This window comes from Littorina saxatilis, linkage group LG3, assembly GCF_037325665.1.
Source record: "Littorina saxatilis isolate snail1 linkage group LG3, US_GU_Lsax_2.0, whole genome shotgun sequence".
Lineage (NCBI taxonomy): Eukaryota > Metazoa > Mollusca > Gastropoda > Littorinimorpha > Littorinidae > Littorina > Littorina saxatilis.
The window spans coordinates 50,189,986-50,207,850 of NC_090247.1; the positions used below are offsets into that span (position 1 = coordinate 50,189,986).

Here is a 17,865-nt window from a genome sequence, read left to right on the forward strand (position 1 = left end):
CCCCCCCCCTTTCCTCCCCCTCTCCTTCTTTCCTCCTTTACTACTCTCTTTCTCCTCAAGCCCCTTCCACTCAAAAAAAAAAAGTCGTGTTGTGAATTGCATTGATCAGTCCTCGCAGTATAAAATATTAATACAATTGCATAGGGGGGATAGGAGGGGATGGGAGGTGGAAGAGGGGGAGGAAGGGTATGGTGGTGGGGGTGAAGGGCCTGAGGCCTCATTACAATTGCTAATAGCCAGCACTTGGATTGCTCTGTGGGCCAAACTTTGCATAACACAAATACAACAGAGCGGACAGGCGACCAGCCAGCTCCTCTACTCCAGACTCTCCAGTCACACCCATGGGGAGGGAGCAACGAGGCTCGATCATGGCCTTTCTCGATCTCCCTGTCTCTCTCTTTCTCTGGAGCAGTCACACAGCTCTGGAACCTCTGGCTCTGGCCTCGCCCTGCTACCATGTCAAAGAGTCACTTCACTTACCTCGGACACTCTCCGTGTCCTCTGTGTGTGCATGCTCTAAGTGTGCTGGAGTTTGCTTCTACGCTAGACCGAGGAGTCACGCAGGTCTAGCAGTGGCCTCGCCTTGCTGTCAATATAAAGAGTCACTTCAGCTGCCTCGGACACTCTCACTAGCCAGTGTGTGCATCCCTTCATGTTCTGTTCTACTACTGTCTGAATGCTCTCCCTAGTGTCCATGGGTAGCAGTTTGCCATGCTGCCACGAGAGGGTCACTTCAGCTATCCTGGGAACTCTCAGTGTTGTCTGTGTGCACCCCTTGATGTTCTGCGTTACTACTGCTGCTGCTGAACTCTGCCTGAATGCTGTCCTTAGTGTCCACACATGTCAGTTGGACATGCTACCATGTAAGAGAGTCACGTCATCTACATGAGATACTCTCAATGTCCTGTGTGTCCATCCTTTCTGTGCTGCTGCTGAAGTCTGCCTGAATGCTCTCCTTAGTGTCCACACATGCCAGTTGGCCATGCTGCCAGCCTTGTCAGAAAGTCACTTCAGCTACCTCGGACACTATCAATGTCATGTGTGTGCACCCCTTGATTTCCTGCGCTACTACTGCTGCTGCTGAAGTTTGCCTGAATGCTCTCCCTAGAGTCCACACATGTCAGTTAGACATGCTACCATCCCAGAAAGTCGCTTCAGCTACTTCCGACACTGTGTCTGCATCCCTTGATTTCCTGTGCTACAACTGTTTTTTGCTGAAGTCAACGTGGATGCTCTCCCTAGAGATCATAAATGTGAGTTGGCCATGATGTCATCTCTGAGAGTGACGGGCGCAGTTGCGTTGTGGTAAGACGTCGGCCTCCTAATCGGGAGGTCGTGAGTTCGAATCCCGGTCGCTGCCGCCTGGTGGGTTAAGAGTGGAGATTTTTCAGATCTCCCAGGTCAACTTATGTGCAGACCTGCTGGTGACTTAACCCCCTTCGTGTGTACACACACGCACAAGACCAAGTGCGCACGGACAAGATCCTGTAATCCATTTCAGAGTTCGGTGGGTTATAGAAACACGAAAATACCCAGCATGCCTCCCCCGAAATCGGCGTATGCTGCCAGAATGGCGGGGTGATAACGGTCATACACGTAAAAATCCATTCGTGCTAAAAACATGAGTGAACGTGGAAGTCTAAGCCCATGAACGAAGAAGAAGAAGAATCTCTGAGAGTCACCTCAGCTACCTCGGACACTGTGACTGCATCCCTTGATTTACTGTGCTACTACTGCTGCGCTATAGTCAATATAGATGCTCTCATAAGAGACAATAAATGTCAGTAGGCCATGATGTCATCTCAGAAAGTCGCTTCAGCTACTTCGGACACTGTGTCTGCATCCCTTGATTTCCTGTGCTACAACTGTTTTTCCTGAAGTCAATGTGGATGCTCTCCCTAGAGACCGTAAATGTCAGTTGGCCATGCTGTCATGTCTGAGAGTCGCTTCAGCTATCCTGGGCATTCTGGCTGCTCTGTGTGCATCATCCAAGTGTCCAGTACAACCATTGCTGAACCTGCCTCTATGTCATATCGAGGAGTAAGCCATAGCATCCTCTGAACGCGCTTCTAATCCATGAACGCGAACACACTGCCACTGCCCTTCCCATCGGGAGCTTATCTTGCTGCCATATCAAGAGGCCGCTCCTGTGTATGCTTGATTACTTTCCTGTGCTACCATCGGTTGACTCTGCCGCAATACGAGATGAATGACGTCACTTCAGCTTCGTGGGGCAATCGAAGTAAGCGCCGGACGCGATTCCAGTATCAGCTTCACTTGAGTTAGCCTTACAGCCAGATCAGATAAAAGAGTCACTTCAACTGTCACAAAGTCTTAGGTATGCATCCCTTAGTTTCCAGTGCTACTATCGGTTGAGTCCGACTGTACGTCAGTTCAAGGAGTATGCATCCCTCGTTGCCATGGACATTAATACAGTCCTGACTTTGTTGGAAGTTGCCTGGGTGCCCAGTCAAAACGTCAGTTCCGCTACCTGTGACATTCTAAGCGTCCTGTGCACGCACCCTTAATGGTCCATAGACGTGAATTCAGTGCAGACTTCCTGTTTTTACTGCCGTTTGCACCGCTGTCAGGTCAAGGAGTCCCATTAACTGCCTCGGTCTCTCTCCACGTCCTGTGCATGCAATCCTAAGCTTCCAGTGCCACTACTGCTGGATTCTGCCTTAATGCCACATGAAGGAGTCGCTTTAGCTATCATGACTGGGGTGCGATTACGACATTAGTTTTGTTTTGTTCCTGGAGTCTGCTTCGATGCCAAGCGAAGGAGTCATACAAGCTTCCTCGGGATACAGGAAGAAGTCACCTAAGTACCCTCGGACTTTTGTGCATGATTCCTACGCTTCCAAGGGCCCCGGGCGTATCAGGCTCGCCTGGCTGGGGATGGCCTCAAGAGATCCCGCTGCCAGACGAAGATGGTGCTCTATCTTCATGGAAGTGGCACTACCTCTAATAGGCATGTGCGGCGTTGGTTGTCCATTAGCCTCTTCAACATTAAACAGTGGTCTTTGAGGGAGAGCTTCTCCACCACTAGCTTGCATGCTTTCGTTGTCATGTGGAGCAGAATCTTGATCTCGATTGGATGCTACGTGTTCACAAGCATTCCCAGCTCTCGTGGACCCTACATGAACCCCAAGTGCAAAGGTCTCTGTGTGTTAATGCCGCGATCTGTCGAAGCACGGTTTCCATTCCACTCGATGTCGACCGAGGAGTCGAATTGTTCACGTTTCTCAACATTATGTCGCTAAGTGTTCATGTCATATAGCTACAGGCAGTGCGGATCTCCAAAACATCAGTTTTCAGTTAACTATTTGTGGTCCAGCTCACATTTGCTCTGTTTTCGGAAGCATTACTATTCCTTTATTTCAATTGTTGCAAATCTAGTGGCTACGATACAGTTTTGACGAGAACTAACGATAGAGTATAGATTGCAGGAAGTTACGCTCGTCTTTGGCATTTTTAAAGAAAGTTTGACAAGCAAGATTTCTGCGCGTGACCTGGACATTTCAAAACGTAATGACATCACGAGCAAAGACGAATATTAGTATGAATAGTGCCGAATGCTCAAGGCAGTAACAGACAGTTTCAAAAGAAACAAAATCAGTCTTGATTACAAATCAGTGACAACAAACTACACAAAACAGAGGGAGAAAACATAATAGCAACGAAGACCAACCGCATTATTTACAGTATCATTGTAACACCGGCCTTTTCTCGGCAAAGAGTGAAATAACCCACGAGAGTAACCCCAGCAGAAAGGAAGAGAACACAGAAGAACATAAATCAAGTCGTCATAACACTGACAGATGACCCCAGAAAAGGACACGACCCACGTCCTCGCATCAGACAGCTTCTGTTTTTGTACGTGCCCCCTCACATCGGACAGCCTCCAAGACAGAGTGCGGAACGACAGACAGACAGAGAAAGAGAGACAGAGACAGAGAGAGATAGAGAACAGACAATGAACGGAGAAGAGAGTGCGCAGCATGGGAAAGATGTGTACAGTGTTCGCTCGTCCACCACTCGCACACCCTGTTACCTACTCACTCCAGCCAACAGGTAAGAAGACAAGACGTGATGTGATGTGTGCTTGTCTTGGTTCAGCTGCTTGGGCTTTTTATGAACGGTGCTAGGGCTGTCACGAGTAGATGCTGTGAACAATGGTGTTGGAGGGGTGGTGGGATGGGGGGAATAGAATAAGGTCCAGAGGCAGTAGGTGGAGTGACAAGGGGGTGTGAGCAGAAACAGCATTGGTTAGCTCCCTTTGCTGTGTTTTAAGTTTGTGTTGTGTTGTGGTAGTAATGTTCGTTATAGGTATAGATTGCGAAACATTCTTAGCTCCAACATCTTGAAACGGAAAGGTGTGCTTATGTGTGTATGTGTATGTGTATGTGTGTGTGGCTGGGGGGTGAGTGCGTGTGTGTGTGTGTGTGTGTGCCGTGTGTGTGTGTGTGTGTGTGTGTGTGTGTGTGTGTGTGTGTGTGTGTGTGTGTGTGTGTGTGTCTGATGTGTAATGCGTTCATGTGAGTGTGCGTGCGTGCGAAAAATACTTCCTTGGTGTCAGTTTGATCGTCTTATTCTCCCGAGTGAGAAAGCAGCCCGAATTTGTATGAGAGTAACATAACAGGACTACATTAAATCGTATCCTCTTATCTTATCATACGCCATTACGGCCTCTTAATACTTGCAGCCCTTAGCCCCCCCCCCCCCCACCCCCCCCCCACACACACACACACACACACACTACCACCATCACTACCACCACCACACCTGCCCTCCCTCCTTCAAAAGATGTCATTACAGCCACCAAGTCATATCTCGAATAATTCAACAAGTGTTCCGTCACAACCCTGCTGCATGTGTTGCCTTGTACAATGCCGGCCAATAAATCAAGTGAGAGGTTGTCATATCTGAGCTTCACAGGTGCCCCCGTCTCTGATCAGAGCTGCTCGGGGGTCAACTGGGGTCTCCCCCGGCCCTCCGGCTTGTCCTTTCCATTGTACGTCTGTCAGTGTGTGTGTGTGTCTGCTCGCTTCTTCGTCCTCCACTGACCTTCACGGTTTGTGACAGGTTCAGAAGAAAGTGTTGAATTATTGGGTTCTGTTTCTTTCTCTGTAGCTGTGTGTATGTGTGTGTGTGGGGGGGAGGTGGGGGCAGTATGTGTGTGTGTGTTTGGGATGGGGGGGTAAGTGTGTGTTAGTGTTTGTGTTAGTGTTAGTGTGTGTGTGTATGTGTGTGCGTGTGTGGTGTGTGTGCGTGTGTGTGTGTGTGTCTGTGTGTCCGTCTGCCCGTTTCTGTATGCAACTGAGGGACTACGAGTTTATTGCTTTGTTAAAGCGATTGCGAAATACTCGTAGATAGATCGAAACAGATAAGGAACCGATCAAATCATGTTCAAATAATCTGAGATAGCATAAGGACAATGGTGACTGCTTGTAAGACAGTTTCTTGGTTGTCTTGCCCCCCCCCCCCCCCCCCCCACCCGCCTCCTCCCCCCACCCCCAATACATTTCAAGAAATGCGGCGGTGGCAGGGGGGGGGGGTGTTTCTTTACGGTTCTAAATTTCTGTTCCTTACCCTTTCTTGTTCATGTTTGCCTGTTTGCCATTTTGGTTTCAATTGTATGCACTAGTCTATTGTTTTCGGCCTGGTCATTTGTTTTTTTAGAGCGTGCGTGTACATCTGTTTATCAAATTCATCTACTTTTTTTCTATATTTTCAATGCTTCTTTGCGTTTTCTGCAAAAATGTATCCGCGCACCTTTCAGCATGAGAGTTTAGATTAACATCCCAGGCAAAAAGTATTTTACGTGCATACGCCGTGGTATTTGTCACCTGAACATAATCTCTTATCAGCCCTGTCAGTTTAGACCGCTGCTGCTGTGTCGACTAAAAACATCGTGCATACCGGAAATTGGTATAGGTCTTACCTGTCCATATGACGTATGCCTTCCGTTTCCGGTTAGTCGATGACAGTTTTCTGAGCATTAGCTTCATTCCTAGGATTGTTTATTATTTCTTTCTTTCATTTATGTGTTTATTTTGAATGATTTTTTGTTCTATTAATCAAGCCCAGGGGCGGACGAGGGGGGGTGCACAGGGTGCAGGTGCACCCCCCCTCCAGCAAAAAATAAAAAATAAAAAAATTTGGAAAGCTGATTCTATGACCATTTCTAAGTTCAAATGGCACCAGATGGCACCATTTTGCTTCTTAGGGCCAACATTTTTTCCGGGGGGGCATGCCCCCGGACCCCCTAGCAAATTCGGGCCCTTCGCGCCCATCACATTCACTTTCAATTCAAAGTGCACCCCCCCTTACAAAGCAACTGATCCGGCCCTGAAGCCCAACACCTACAAGAAGGAGATTTCTTTTCTTCGTTATATTGTTTGTCACGATACTTATTTGTCGATCAGAATTTGTAAGAGTTTTGCAAAGCACGGAAACCCGAATGCTGGAATCCATCAGTTCCTTCTGACAAAAAAAGGAAACAAACCCCATACAGTCGTTTTAGCGCGTAGAAGTGTCAGAAAGTCGTTCTTGTCATTCGCGCAGTTCGTTCTGTCGTGGTTTCTGCAAGCTTTGCAAAATAGGTTGAAGTTTAACCTCGAAATAAATCTGTCCTTTTTAGCAAATAAATGGTGAAGAATAATGTATTAAACTTGCCACCTGTCTCTTCCCCCCCCCCCCCCCCCCCCCCCTCCCCTCATTCCTCCAGGCCATTACGTACAGAAGTGTATATCTGCGTTCAGTCTTTCCAGCAGACAACGATGCTTCCAAACCGCATAATAGACTCGTTTCATGCGTCTTAAAAGGATATGAGAGAGGAAGCCCTTTCATAAGACAAGGTAAAATTTCAACAAACATATCGTTGATTTGATATTACAACAGAACAAGAAGAAGGAAACACACACACACACACACACACACACACACACACACACACACACACACACCCACAGACACACACACAGTGAACCCTCCAAGCTGATTGACCTCCCGATAAAGTCACAGGAGGTCAGTACGGTCAGTGTCACGGAAAGGTCAGGGTCGATGATAGATGAGCAGTCAACGGCTGGTCAAGCCGCACACGTCCCATAATTCGCAGTGACCTCAAAGTCCCGCAACTCGGGATGACCTCAAGAACCATAACTCGTGCACAAAGTTGCTTGGACTGGACATCAAGGGGAATGGTCATCGCCAGATAATCTCTGTGTCCAGTCTGTTCCGTCAGGTAACAAGATGGGTGTGATGATCCGGGTCGTAAACATGCCAGGTAGGCCCCATCAATGTGACAAAAGCGATCAAGAAAGGAGAAAGAGAAACTAGAGTATGCTGTGGTCAAGCCGAGATAAGTCCGCAGTGTCCAAAGCGGGCAGGTCATCCAAGACGGCTTACGCTGAGGGGCAACAGAAGCGGTGTAAGGTGTAATGCTGGACACGTTGATATGAGTATCATGCGGCCGTTGTGCCTCGTTGTTAAGACAGTGTCCACTCTGGCTGTTCACTGGAGGGTCATCCTTAGGACAGGTCGTTCAGGACAAGTCACAAGTGACCGCTTGTGGACTTTAACACACACACACACACACACACACACACAGACAGATACACACACACACACACACCACACACACACACACACACACACACACACACACACACACATAGTCCTCCAGTCGACTCAGTTCTCCAGTAAAATCTCACAATGTATTACACGACGCAACAATCTTAATCATTTGTCTTCATATTTTACCCCAATAATCCGTGGCTTTTTTTAATGCTATTTGAACTGCGTGCGGACATTTGGAGAAACATTCTGTTTCCTGGGACCCTTTAACAAATGCTGTCAGTTTAGCTCGTGTATGTACGTCTGCTCGCGTTCTCCACAGCTGGACACTTAAATATTCATAAAAAAATAATACGAAAAAAGCCAACCAACCAACCAACAAGCTATTCCAGCAAATATCACACGGATTCCATGCCGGATAATTCTTTACACGGTATATCAAACTGAAATTAATAGTCATAGAGAATGACTCAAACGTTTAAATCAGTACTGTCTAAAAAATATTCACATAATTATCTATTCCAATATGCATCTTATTACAGTTCCTGATAAGTTGCGCATAGAAAGCCGTAGTCAAGGACTGGTCACCGTGATCTAATCTTCCTGTCCAGTCTCTTCATTACGGTGTTGCCGCAATATGTAATGATGTTGATCTACGTCGTAAACTTGTCTGTACGCCATGTGAAAGTAATAGGTCAGAACAAACGCATTGCGTCTCAAGCTGTAGCTGTCCTCGCTGAATTTTTAGTTTGTGTTCTAGTAGCGCCTTGAGTCATCTTGAACACACGGCCAGTACAACTGGCCTTGACACGGAACGATTCAACGATCTCAGTCATCTGAAAGAGGGAAATCCAAACGCAATCCGCCTTGTTCGATTTTATGGGCTTGGACGATAGAGAAAAATAAGAAAAGCAAAAGCTGGAGTCCAGTCTGGACGAAACTGCTATCAAAAACGCAGAATTGATTTTTTCTGAGTTTTTTTTAGCCGTAAGCGCCATGTTTATCGGAGCACGAAACTCTTCCAGAGTGAGGCCCCTTTGTTGGTTTCACTGCGGCCGCATTGTGAACAGCAGTTACTGAGAAATGAGAAATGAGAAATGGCGCTTACGGCTAAAAAAGAAAAAAATCAGAAAAAATCAATTCTGCGTTCTTGATAGCAGTTTCGTCCAGACTGGACTCCAGCTTTTGCTTTTCTTATTTTTCTCTATCGTCCAAGCCCATAAAATCGAACAAGGCGGATTGCGTTTGGATTTCCCGCTTTCAGATGACTGAGATTGCTCCCCCTTGAATCGTTCCGTGTCAAGGCCAGTTGTACTGGCCGTGTGTTCAAGATGCGCCTTGAGTCGGAAGTGGGCTTTCTTCCTCTTCTTCTTATCCATCGATATCTTCACAATGTTACTGTAACTATTCAGATCTACATTGTATACTTGTCTGTACGCTATGTCAAGGTGCGGTCAGGGTGTACGAATTGCGAGGTGTGCATAGAGAGCTGCATAACTCTTCCTGGTCAGGGCACCACGTGGTCAAGGAGTGGTCACCGTGATCTAATCTTCCTGTCCAGTCTCTTCAATATTTACGGTGTTGCTGCAATGTGTAATAATGTAGATCTACATCGTAAACATGTTTGTTTGCCATGTGAAAGTGAGGTCAGAACAAACGCATTGCGTCTTGTGTTATTTCTGTCGTTTCTGATTGTCTGGTTTATGTACTAATAGCACCTTGAACCGGAAGGTTTTTTCTTCTTCTTCTTCTTCTTCTTCTTCTTCTTCTTCTTCTTCTTCTTCTTCTTCTTCTTCTTCTTCTTCTTCTTCCTCTTCTTCTTCTTCTTCTTCTTCTTCTTCTTCTTCTTCTTCTTCTTCTTCTTCTTCTTCTTCTTCTTCTTCTTCTTCTTCTTCTTCTTCTTCTTCTTCATCATAACCTTCAAGGTTAGTCTGTACGCCATGTGAACTTCAGGTCAGGGTATACGTATTTCTCGGGCCTCATTGTTAGTTTCGTTTTCTATTGTCGCCTTGAGTCAGAAGGGTGTGTTCTTGTTCTTGTTCTTGTTTTTCTTGTTCTTGTTCTGAACATCTTTCCGGCTGTTTTTATGTTGCCATCTTCTTCGTTGTCTGGTTTGTCGGAATTGTTCCTTCTTCTTCTGTTCTTTCACCTTTACAGTGTTGTTGTTATAATGTAGATCTATATCGTAAACTTGTCTGTACGCATGTTAAGGTTCGGTCAGGGTGTACATATTGTGTTTCGAGTTGTAGCTGTCTTTGCTGTCCACGTCCAGTTTGCCTGGTTCGAGTTCAAGTGCCACTTTGTGACGGAAAGGTGTCTTCTTAGCCATGGTGCAATATGAGTAAGACTTTAGTTAATGAAATACGCACTTGTTTTTTTGCGCTGTGTACATGGCTTGTTTTTGCCTTGAGTTTCAAACTCTCAGTCCCGGCCGGATGGTTCTTCAAAGTGTGCCCACAAAATCCTAGAGTCCTTTCTTCTGGACCGGGTTTGACACTGCCAGGCACGTGTGCGAGATTGTTTTGTATAATCTTAACGAGAAGCGGCATAGAAAAACCTTCTCATATTGCATACATCGTTTCTTATCAATCATCTTATGTCACCGCTTACAAAGCTTAGGGCTTTCAAGAGACATAATATCGAGACAAAAACAGCTTTTGGCATCGTTTTCCGACACCCCTAAAGACAGGTTTTGTTTTCGGTCAGTGACAATCTCACACCGGGATCGCCGTGTGAAATCCTGAGGTAAAGAAAGGGGAAAAGAAGAGAGGAACATCTCGTTCATGATCCAAGGGGAACGTGCATTAGGCCAAACAAACAAAAATAGTCTGTTTACGGTATCCCGACCGACCCTATTTTTTCGCGCGACCCTAGACATTTTTTTGGCATTTGGGGAAAAAAAGAAGAAAAAAAGTCTGCTTTTTTGGCAAAATAACTTAAAAATATGGTTTTTGAAAATAAAAAATAAAAAATAGATAAAAAATCCCGACCTACCGACCCTATTTTTACATTTAGTCAAGTTTTGACTAAATGTTTTAACATAGAGGGGGGAATCGAGACGAGGGTCGTGGTGTATTTGTGTATGTGTGTGTGTCTGTGTGTGTGTGTAGAGCGATTCAGACTAAACTACTGGACCGATCTTTATGAAATTTGACATGAGAGTTCCTGGGAATGATATCCCCGGACGTTTTTTTTCGATAAATGTCTTTGATGACGTCATATCCGGCTTTTTGTAAAAGTTGAGGCGGCACTGTCACACCCTCATTTTTCAATCAAATTGATTGACATTTTGGCCAAGCAATCTTCGACGAAGGCCGGACTTCGGTATTGCATTTCAGCTTGGTGGCTTAAAAATTAATTGATGACTTTGGTCATTAAAAATCTGAAAATTGTAAATAAAAACCAATGTTTTATAAAACGATCCAAATTTACGTTCATCTTATTTTTCATCATTTTCTGATTCCAAAAACATATAAATATGTTATATTTGGATTAAAAACAAGCTCTGAATATTAAAAATATAACAATCATGATTAAAATTAATTTTCCGAAATCGTTTTAAAAGCTATTTCATCTTATTCCTTGTCGGTTCCTGATTCCAAAAACATATAGATATGATATGTTTGGATTAAAAACACGCTCAGAAAGTTAAAACGAAGAGAGGTACAGTAAAGCGTGCTATGAAGCACAGCGCAACCGCTACAGCGCCAAACAGGCTCGTCACTTTCACTGCCTTTTGCACTAGCGGCGGACTACGTTCAGTTTCATTCTGTGAGTTCCACAGCTTGATTAAATGTAGTAATTTCGCCTTACGCGACTTGTTTTTGCCTATGTTACCGTAAACAGACTTTTTTTGGTGCGCCTTATCAGAGAAAACAACGAACCAGGACAGGGACAACGCTTTAAATGACATGTAACTCAGCTCTGCCTCGCAGAGATTTTTCATTTAATGGAGAATTACACGATACAACTTTGTCGCAAGCAACTGGTTGTGCTCAACACATTGTATTGGATAGTAGATACGTTCATATCATACATACCATCGCTCACAGAGACTGGCATTACGGGGTGAATTACACGATACAACTTTGTCGCAAGTAACTGGTTGTGCTCAACACATTGTATTGGATAGTAGATACGTTCATATCATACATACCGTCGCTCACAGAGACTGGCATTACGGGGTGAATTACACGATACAACTTTGTCGCAAGCAACTGGTTGTGCTCAACACACTGTATTGTATGGTAGATAAGTACATACATACTGTTGGTACACACCGTCACTCAAAATCAGGGACTGGCATTATACGGAGCGAATTACACGATACAATTTTGTCAGAAGCAACTGCTTGTGTTCAACACATTGTATTGTATAGTAGATACATTCATTCATACCATCGCGTACAAAGCAATACTCGCATGAAAATTGAAGTGAGAAATGTAGAGAGTCACGGTATGATTCGTACAACCGCATCATAAAACGAATTCGGGTGTAAATCGCGACGATTGCAGTTAGAGTCAGCTAGGCTGCTTGAAATAATGAATACAATTGGAAACCCGTGGTAAAACTGGAACACAGATGGATGGATGCACATTTTTAATGTTCCGGTTTTGTTTCTCTACATATGTAGAAGTCGTGAATAAAAAGGCGCGCAGCAGCATATTAAAGCTTGTCGGATGCAAACAAGTTGCACGCCCCAGCCAGACACATTGAAAAAAGCTGCCGGGTGTATCTCCCCACTAAACTGTTGACTTTCTCTCTCGCTTCAACAACACCGCCTCAGAGAGCCTTTGACGGAGCAGACAACTACTGGGAGGACATCTAATTCCAACACAAACAGGCCTCAACAATCACAAGTGATCCCTCTCCCCTCGAATAAAAGGATGTATGGTCTGACAAAAGTGAAGAAATCTTTTTGAAAGCTAAAATATGGAAGCTTTAAAATCAGCACACAAACACGATTACGACCTGTAACGTCGACTTTACAAAGGTAGTCTGTGAGCAGTACGGGAGTCGTCCAAAGCGGAAGGCGTGAATGATATTAATTGGGCAAAGTCTACTTCACGAATCTCGCTGCACGAAACGTTGGCGCTACATTTTGGGTAAAAGTCTTCGGGAAGTCAACTTCGGGCTGAAGTAAGCGCTGACTGTCGCTATAGCTGATTGGTCAAAACAGGCATGTGCGTTCGACTGTCTTCGTTGGCATCAGCAGAGATGCTGTTTGGCGTGGGCAGTTGGCCAAACAATGAAACTTCTTTCAAACCTCTGATCTGAAAACGTTGCCTTCATGCATTTTGATAGTTTTGCTGAATTTTTTTTATTGAGGGAGGGGGAAATGGGACATTATGGACTTCCTAAACCTTCGGAAAACAGTGCCGAAACATGCATTGCCATTTGAGCGAAGTGTTGGCGGAAGATAAATCTGAAGCCTGATATTTTGGGGCGAAGTCGACCTCGAGAAGTCTGCTCCACGAAGCTCGCTGCACGAAGCTTTAACACTACATTTTCTGTTAAAAGACTTCGCGAAGTGAACTTCGGGCTCAATTAAAGAAGGTCCTTATAGGAACATCCCAGCATCAGTGATGGAGCTGCCAACGAACATGATGCGTTATATATACGTCTTCGCTGGTCGCTGCATTTGTTTCATATCTTGACATTGCTATTTTGTGCGCTGTTAGTAGATTGAAGTTCCTCTCAGGTGTAGATTTTAAACCCCAGTTTTTCACTGAATGATGCGTGAAAAGGAACGGGGTAACATGATCTGAAAGCAGTTCATATCGCTGCTAATACACTTGTAAAGACCGTAACGCTGTGCGCGCTGAGGGGTGATACGGCGAATGGGGAGGAGTGGGCAGAGTCAGTCATGTGAAACGTTCTTGTGAAAAGTTTTGTTGTGAAGTTTTTGTAAAGGTAGTGTGTGTGTGTGTGTGTGTGTGTGTGTGTGTGTGTGTGTGTGTGTGTGTGTGTGTGTGTGTGTGTGTGTGCTATATGTGTGCATGTGTGTGTGCTTGCTTGCTTACACGTTTACGCGCGCGTGCGTATGTTTGTGTTTTCACGCGCACGTGCATGCGCTCGCGTGCCATGCTTGCAAGTTCAATCGGGTGTGTCAGTTAATTTACATATTTTCACAAGCATATCATTGTGTTGCTTCTGCGCATGTGGACACAGTTGCTCGCGCGCTTGTTTCAAAGTGTTCAATCGGGCGTACTGTATCCCTTTTACGCGCCTTTTTACATTCAAATTGATCAGGCAAAACCGCCGCGGCGTAATCTGAGCAACCTCCAGATTTAAACTGCAACAAAAACACAGCTAAGTACACAGAACACAATGCAGCAGGTCACAAACAAAGGCGAGACAAAAATAGAACAGTTAACAAAGCATGAGATACCTGCCTAAGGATCACAAGGTTTGATCATCCGCGACCAGCCCTTTGTTTTCTGAACCGCAGGAACATTCTGGCGATAGCAAAATCAGAGTTTAACACACTCGCAAAATGGGTTTTAATCAACAGGTGAGAATTGAAGTCCCAAAGGCAAGGCATAAACCAGCAGGCCTCAACGGCGACATGCCATTATCGAAAAGAAAAAGCCACAAAAGCAAAGCTGCACTACGAACGAAGCACGACGAAGCGTGGACCATAACAAAACGAACGCACACGAACGCACGCGCACACAGACACAAATTCAGTTTGATCGTATAATCGTCCGTAATCTGAAACCTCTGAAAAGTGCAGGAGAGAAAATAAAAAGAAAGAAAGACAGAAAAAATACATGCAAGAGAAGGTTAAACAGAACTGATGATTTAACCCAATAACGCCGAACACTATGGAAAGGGCGCGACTAGATTTCTTTCACGTAATCTTGATCATCGACCCCCCCCTCCCCCTCCCCCCTCTCCATTTGCAATAACAAGGACAATGAAGCTGCACGCAGCACCCTTGCAATAACCCAGCAGGCAACATGCAAGCTTGCAGAGGGATACAAGGATTGTAACAGCGACCAGCAGTGTGTTAAAATCAGCTTGCATTTCTCAAAAGTCGTTCGTAATTTGAATCGCCTTCAAATAAAATGCTTAAAACAACGAATTGCCTATCATTCTGAGGGCAGGTGAAGGTGGGTTTTTTGCTCAGATTAAAGGCACAGTAAGCCTCCCGTAAACCATCACAGAGCTCCCCGAGCGTCTAAATACAGTACAAGCATACTTCCATTTGAACGCTCACCGAACGGGAACATCCTGGCTGCTTTCTGTCGAGCGTGAGACATTTTCAAAGAATTTATTTTCGTAGACTTGTTCCGTTAACAACAACGGCGCCTCGTTTTTGCGCTAGACCTAACTTTTAAAATCTAAATAATAAATTGACAGCTTGTTACACAAACATTCTTTAATCATAAAAGAATTCGTTTTTCATCAAGACAAGATCAGAACAATTCGAAGTTGTGAAAGTTTAAAAAAAGAAAAGCCCGGAAGCAGGGTCACGCAAGGGTCGTAGCAGACGACGGCCGGTTTATCAGTGCAAATCGCCGTTCCTCTCAACAGTCAAAAGCCATCGCTAGAGTTCTTGTGAACCACAGCCGTTGTTTCGTGCATAAAAAAAAACGTGCTATTGTAGATAAGCTCACGTCGAGTCGCATTCAAATGACTAACTATGACGACTGCATTGTGAAAAGGGAAAACTGGATCACACGGGTTCACAATGGCTCAGGGGTAAGATAAACCACGCAAAAATAAATTCTTTGAAAATTGTTCGCTCTTTACGGAGGGCACCTAGGATGTTCTCAATTGGTGAGTGTTTAAATGAAATGGTGTTTGTACTGTGTGTAAAAGCCTGACCGTATCTGTGATGGTTTACGGGAGGCTTACTCTGCCTTTAAATTTTTTAATAATTTTTTAATGGATTCTAGTGAGCAAGTTTGGATTTGTAAAATTGCATTCGACTTCTACGTTGAATCCGTATTAATTTAGTAGCTCTCTGTACTTCCACACAAGTTTCAAGACTACTACTACTACTACTACTACTACTACTACTACTACTACTACTACTACTACTACTACTACTACTACTACTACTACTACTACTACTACTACTACTACTACTAATAATAATAATAATAATTGTCAGTAAGTACTGGTGTCACATGACTGATGTGAACCAGTTGATTGGCTAATGGCGATGCGCTAAAACTGTTAGCGCACTTACGCCCTTTGCCTAAGCAAGACTGTGCTCTCATCCTCAGAATTAATTACTGACATGTAGCTTATATTCTCCACAATACCAAATGACCATAAATTCCCTGCTTCTCAATTAAAGCAGAAGTGGGTTTTTTTCTGACAGATTGCATGTGCCTGTGCCAGTGCCAGTGATCTAAAAATAGAAGCCGCTGTGTTTCATCTAATTTTCGCCGACTTGCATAGATTCTTCTCATATGCCGTGTTAGTGGCGTGTAGATTATCATCCACATTACCAAATGATGAGTTAGTATACAATTCCCAGCGGCTAACAGAAAACACAAGTGTTATTCCGATTAAGGGTGCTAAGGCTGCATTAAAATGTATCCCGGCAGGTGTTCCACAAGGTTCTGTTCTAGGCCCCTTGCTATTCCTGATACATATTAACGACATTGTGAATGATACTGAATCTGTTATAAAGTTGTTTGCTGATGACACGAGCGTGTCTATGTCTTTAGAAGATCCAACTAGACGAGCACAGATTTTGAACGCAGACCTATATAAAAATAATACCTGGGCAAAACAGTGGAAAGTTAAATTTAACGAAGCAAAAACGGAACTGTTAGACATAAAACGTGATAATATACCAACCGAACCAATCATTTTTAATAATATTGTTTTGGAAAACGTGAACCAACATAAACACCTTGGCGTAATCTTGCAGAATGATTGTAAGTGGGACTTCCAAGTGAGAAGCATCATAAAAAAGGTCACCTTATTAATTAATTGTTTAAGATATTATAAATATAGATTAAATCGTAAAAGTCTGGAAACTATGTATAAATCTTTTGTTCTTCCACATTTTGACTACGCAGACATCATATGGGACAACTGCACAGAGTACTGGTCAACTGCACTCGAAAAACTACATTTGGAAGCCATTCGGACTATAATCGGTGGTGTGCGCGGCACCAGCCACGAAAAACTGTATAAAGAAAGCGGATTTTGTAACCTAAAAGAAAGACGGAGCAGACACAAACTGATTTTATATTACAAGATGGTATATGGCAAATGCCCTCATTACTTATCAGATCTCTTGCCACCTTTAACTTCTGATGTTAACCCCTACCATCATAGAAGACCATTAGAAAGAAGAGTCCCCATGTGCAAAACTGAATTATACCGTCGATATTTTATACCATATACTACTGTCCTGTGGAACACCTTGCCAGACAACATCAAAACAACTAACTCAATCAGCGATTTCAAACGCTATTTATCTACTCTTGATTATAACGTACCTGCCTATTATTACTGTGGTAAAAGACTGGAAGAGATTCACCACTGCAGAATGCGCCTAAACATGAATAATTTGAATTCTGACCTGTGTAAACGCCACCTACAGGGAAACCCACAGTGCGCTTGCGGCTACCCGAACGAAACAGCTGACCATTATTTGACACATTGTCCTTTGTACGTAGATGCTCGCCTGTCTACAATAAACGCACTTCCTGTTAATTACAGACATGTTGAAATATTGTTAAATGGTAGCGAAAACCTTTCTTTTTGCACCAACAAGCTTGTTTTTGAAAGTGTCCAATCGTTTATCCATGAATCTGGTCGTTTCTGTTGATTTGACTCAGTACCCATATTCATGCCAACAAACCTTATTTTATATGCATTTTTCAAATGTATATTTAGCGAGCTACTGCTTACTTGCCACAGGACTATGGTTTGTAATGTACTATGTATATTCTTATTTGTATGCGCTGCCAACTTCATCTTTTATATGTACCTACCGTTTTCTCCTCCCTCCTCCACCCTCCCCCCTCTTCCTCCTGCTAGCTTTTTCTTATTCTTTCTGATTTACTTTAACTATGCTCTTCTTGTAGATAGTTCAACAATTGATAAGTAATGCTTGTCCGACATCATATTTGCGTTATTTTCCTACTACGTAGGGCGCGTAATATAAGCGTTTGCTTGAGTTCGTGTCCCTATTGTTTATCGTTGTATTTTTGTATCATGTTTGATTTAATAAAACATTGTTTAAACCAAGTGTTATTCCGATAACGTACCAGCTAGACCAGTTTGGAAGACTGACTCGATCGACTCTGTAGC

At 44.0% G+C, this 17,865-nt stretch overlaps 1 protein-coding gene across 10 annotated transcripts in view; it reads left to right on the plus strand.

The window, feature by feature from the left end:
* Positions 1-335: 335 nt before the first annotated feature.
* LOC138962567 (uncharacterized) overlaps positions 336-17,865 on the plus strand; it is a 274,245-nt gene continuing 256,715 nt past the window's right edge. For 3 of the 10 annotated variants that reach the window (XM_070334433.1, XM_070334434.1, XM_070334431.1), the window contains exon 1: positions 337-4,074. In XM_070334433.1, coding sequence (XP_070190534.1) covers positions 4,002-4,074 — 73 coding nt within the window. In that variant the 5' untranslated portion in view covers positions 337-4,001. Of the gene's footprint in view, positions 4,075-17,865 lie in introns of all 10 variants that reach the window. The other 7 variants (XM_070334432.1, XM_070334430.1, XM_070334428.1 and 4 more) reach the window with 4 other exon arrangements.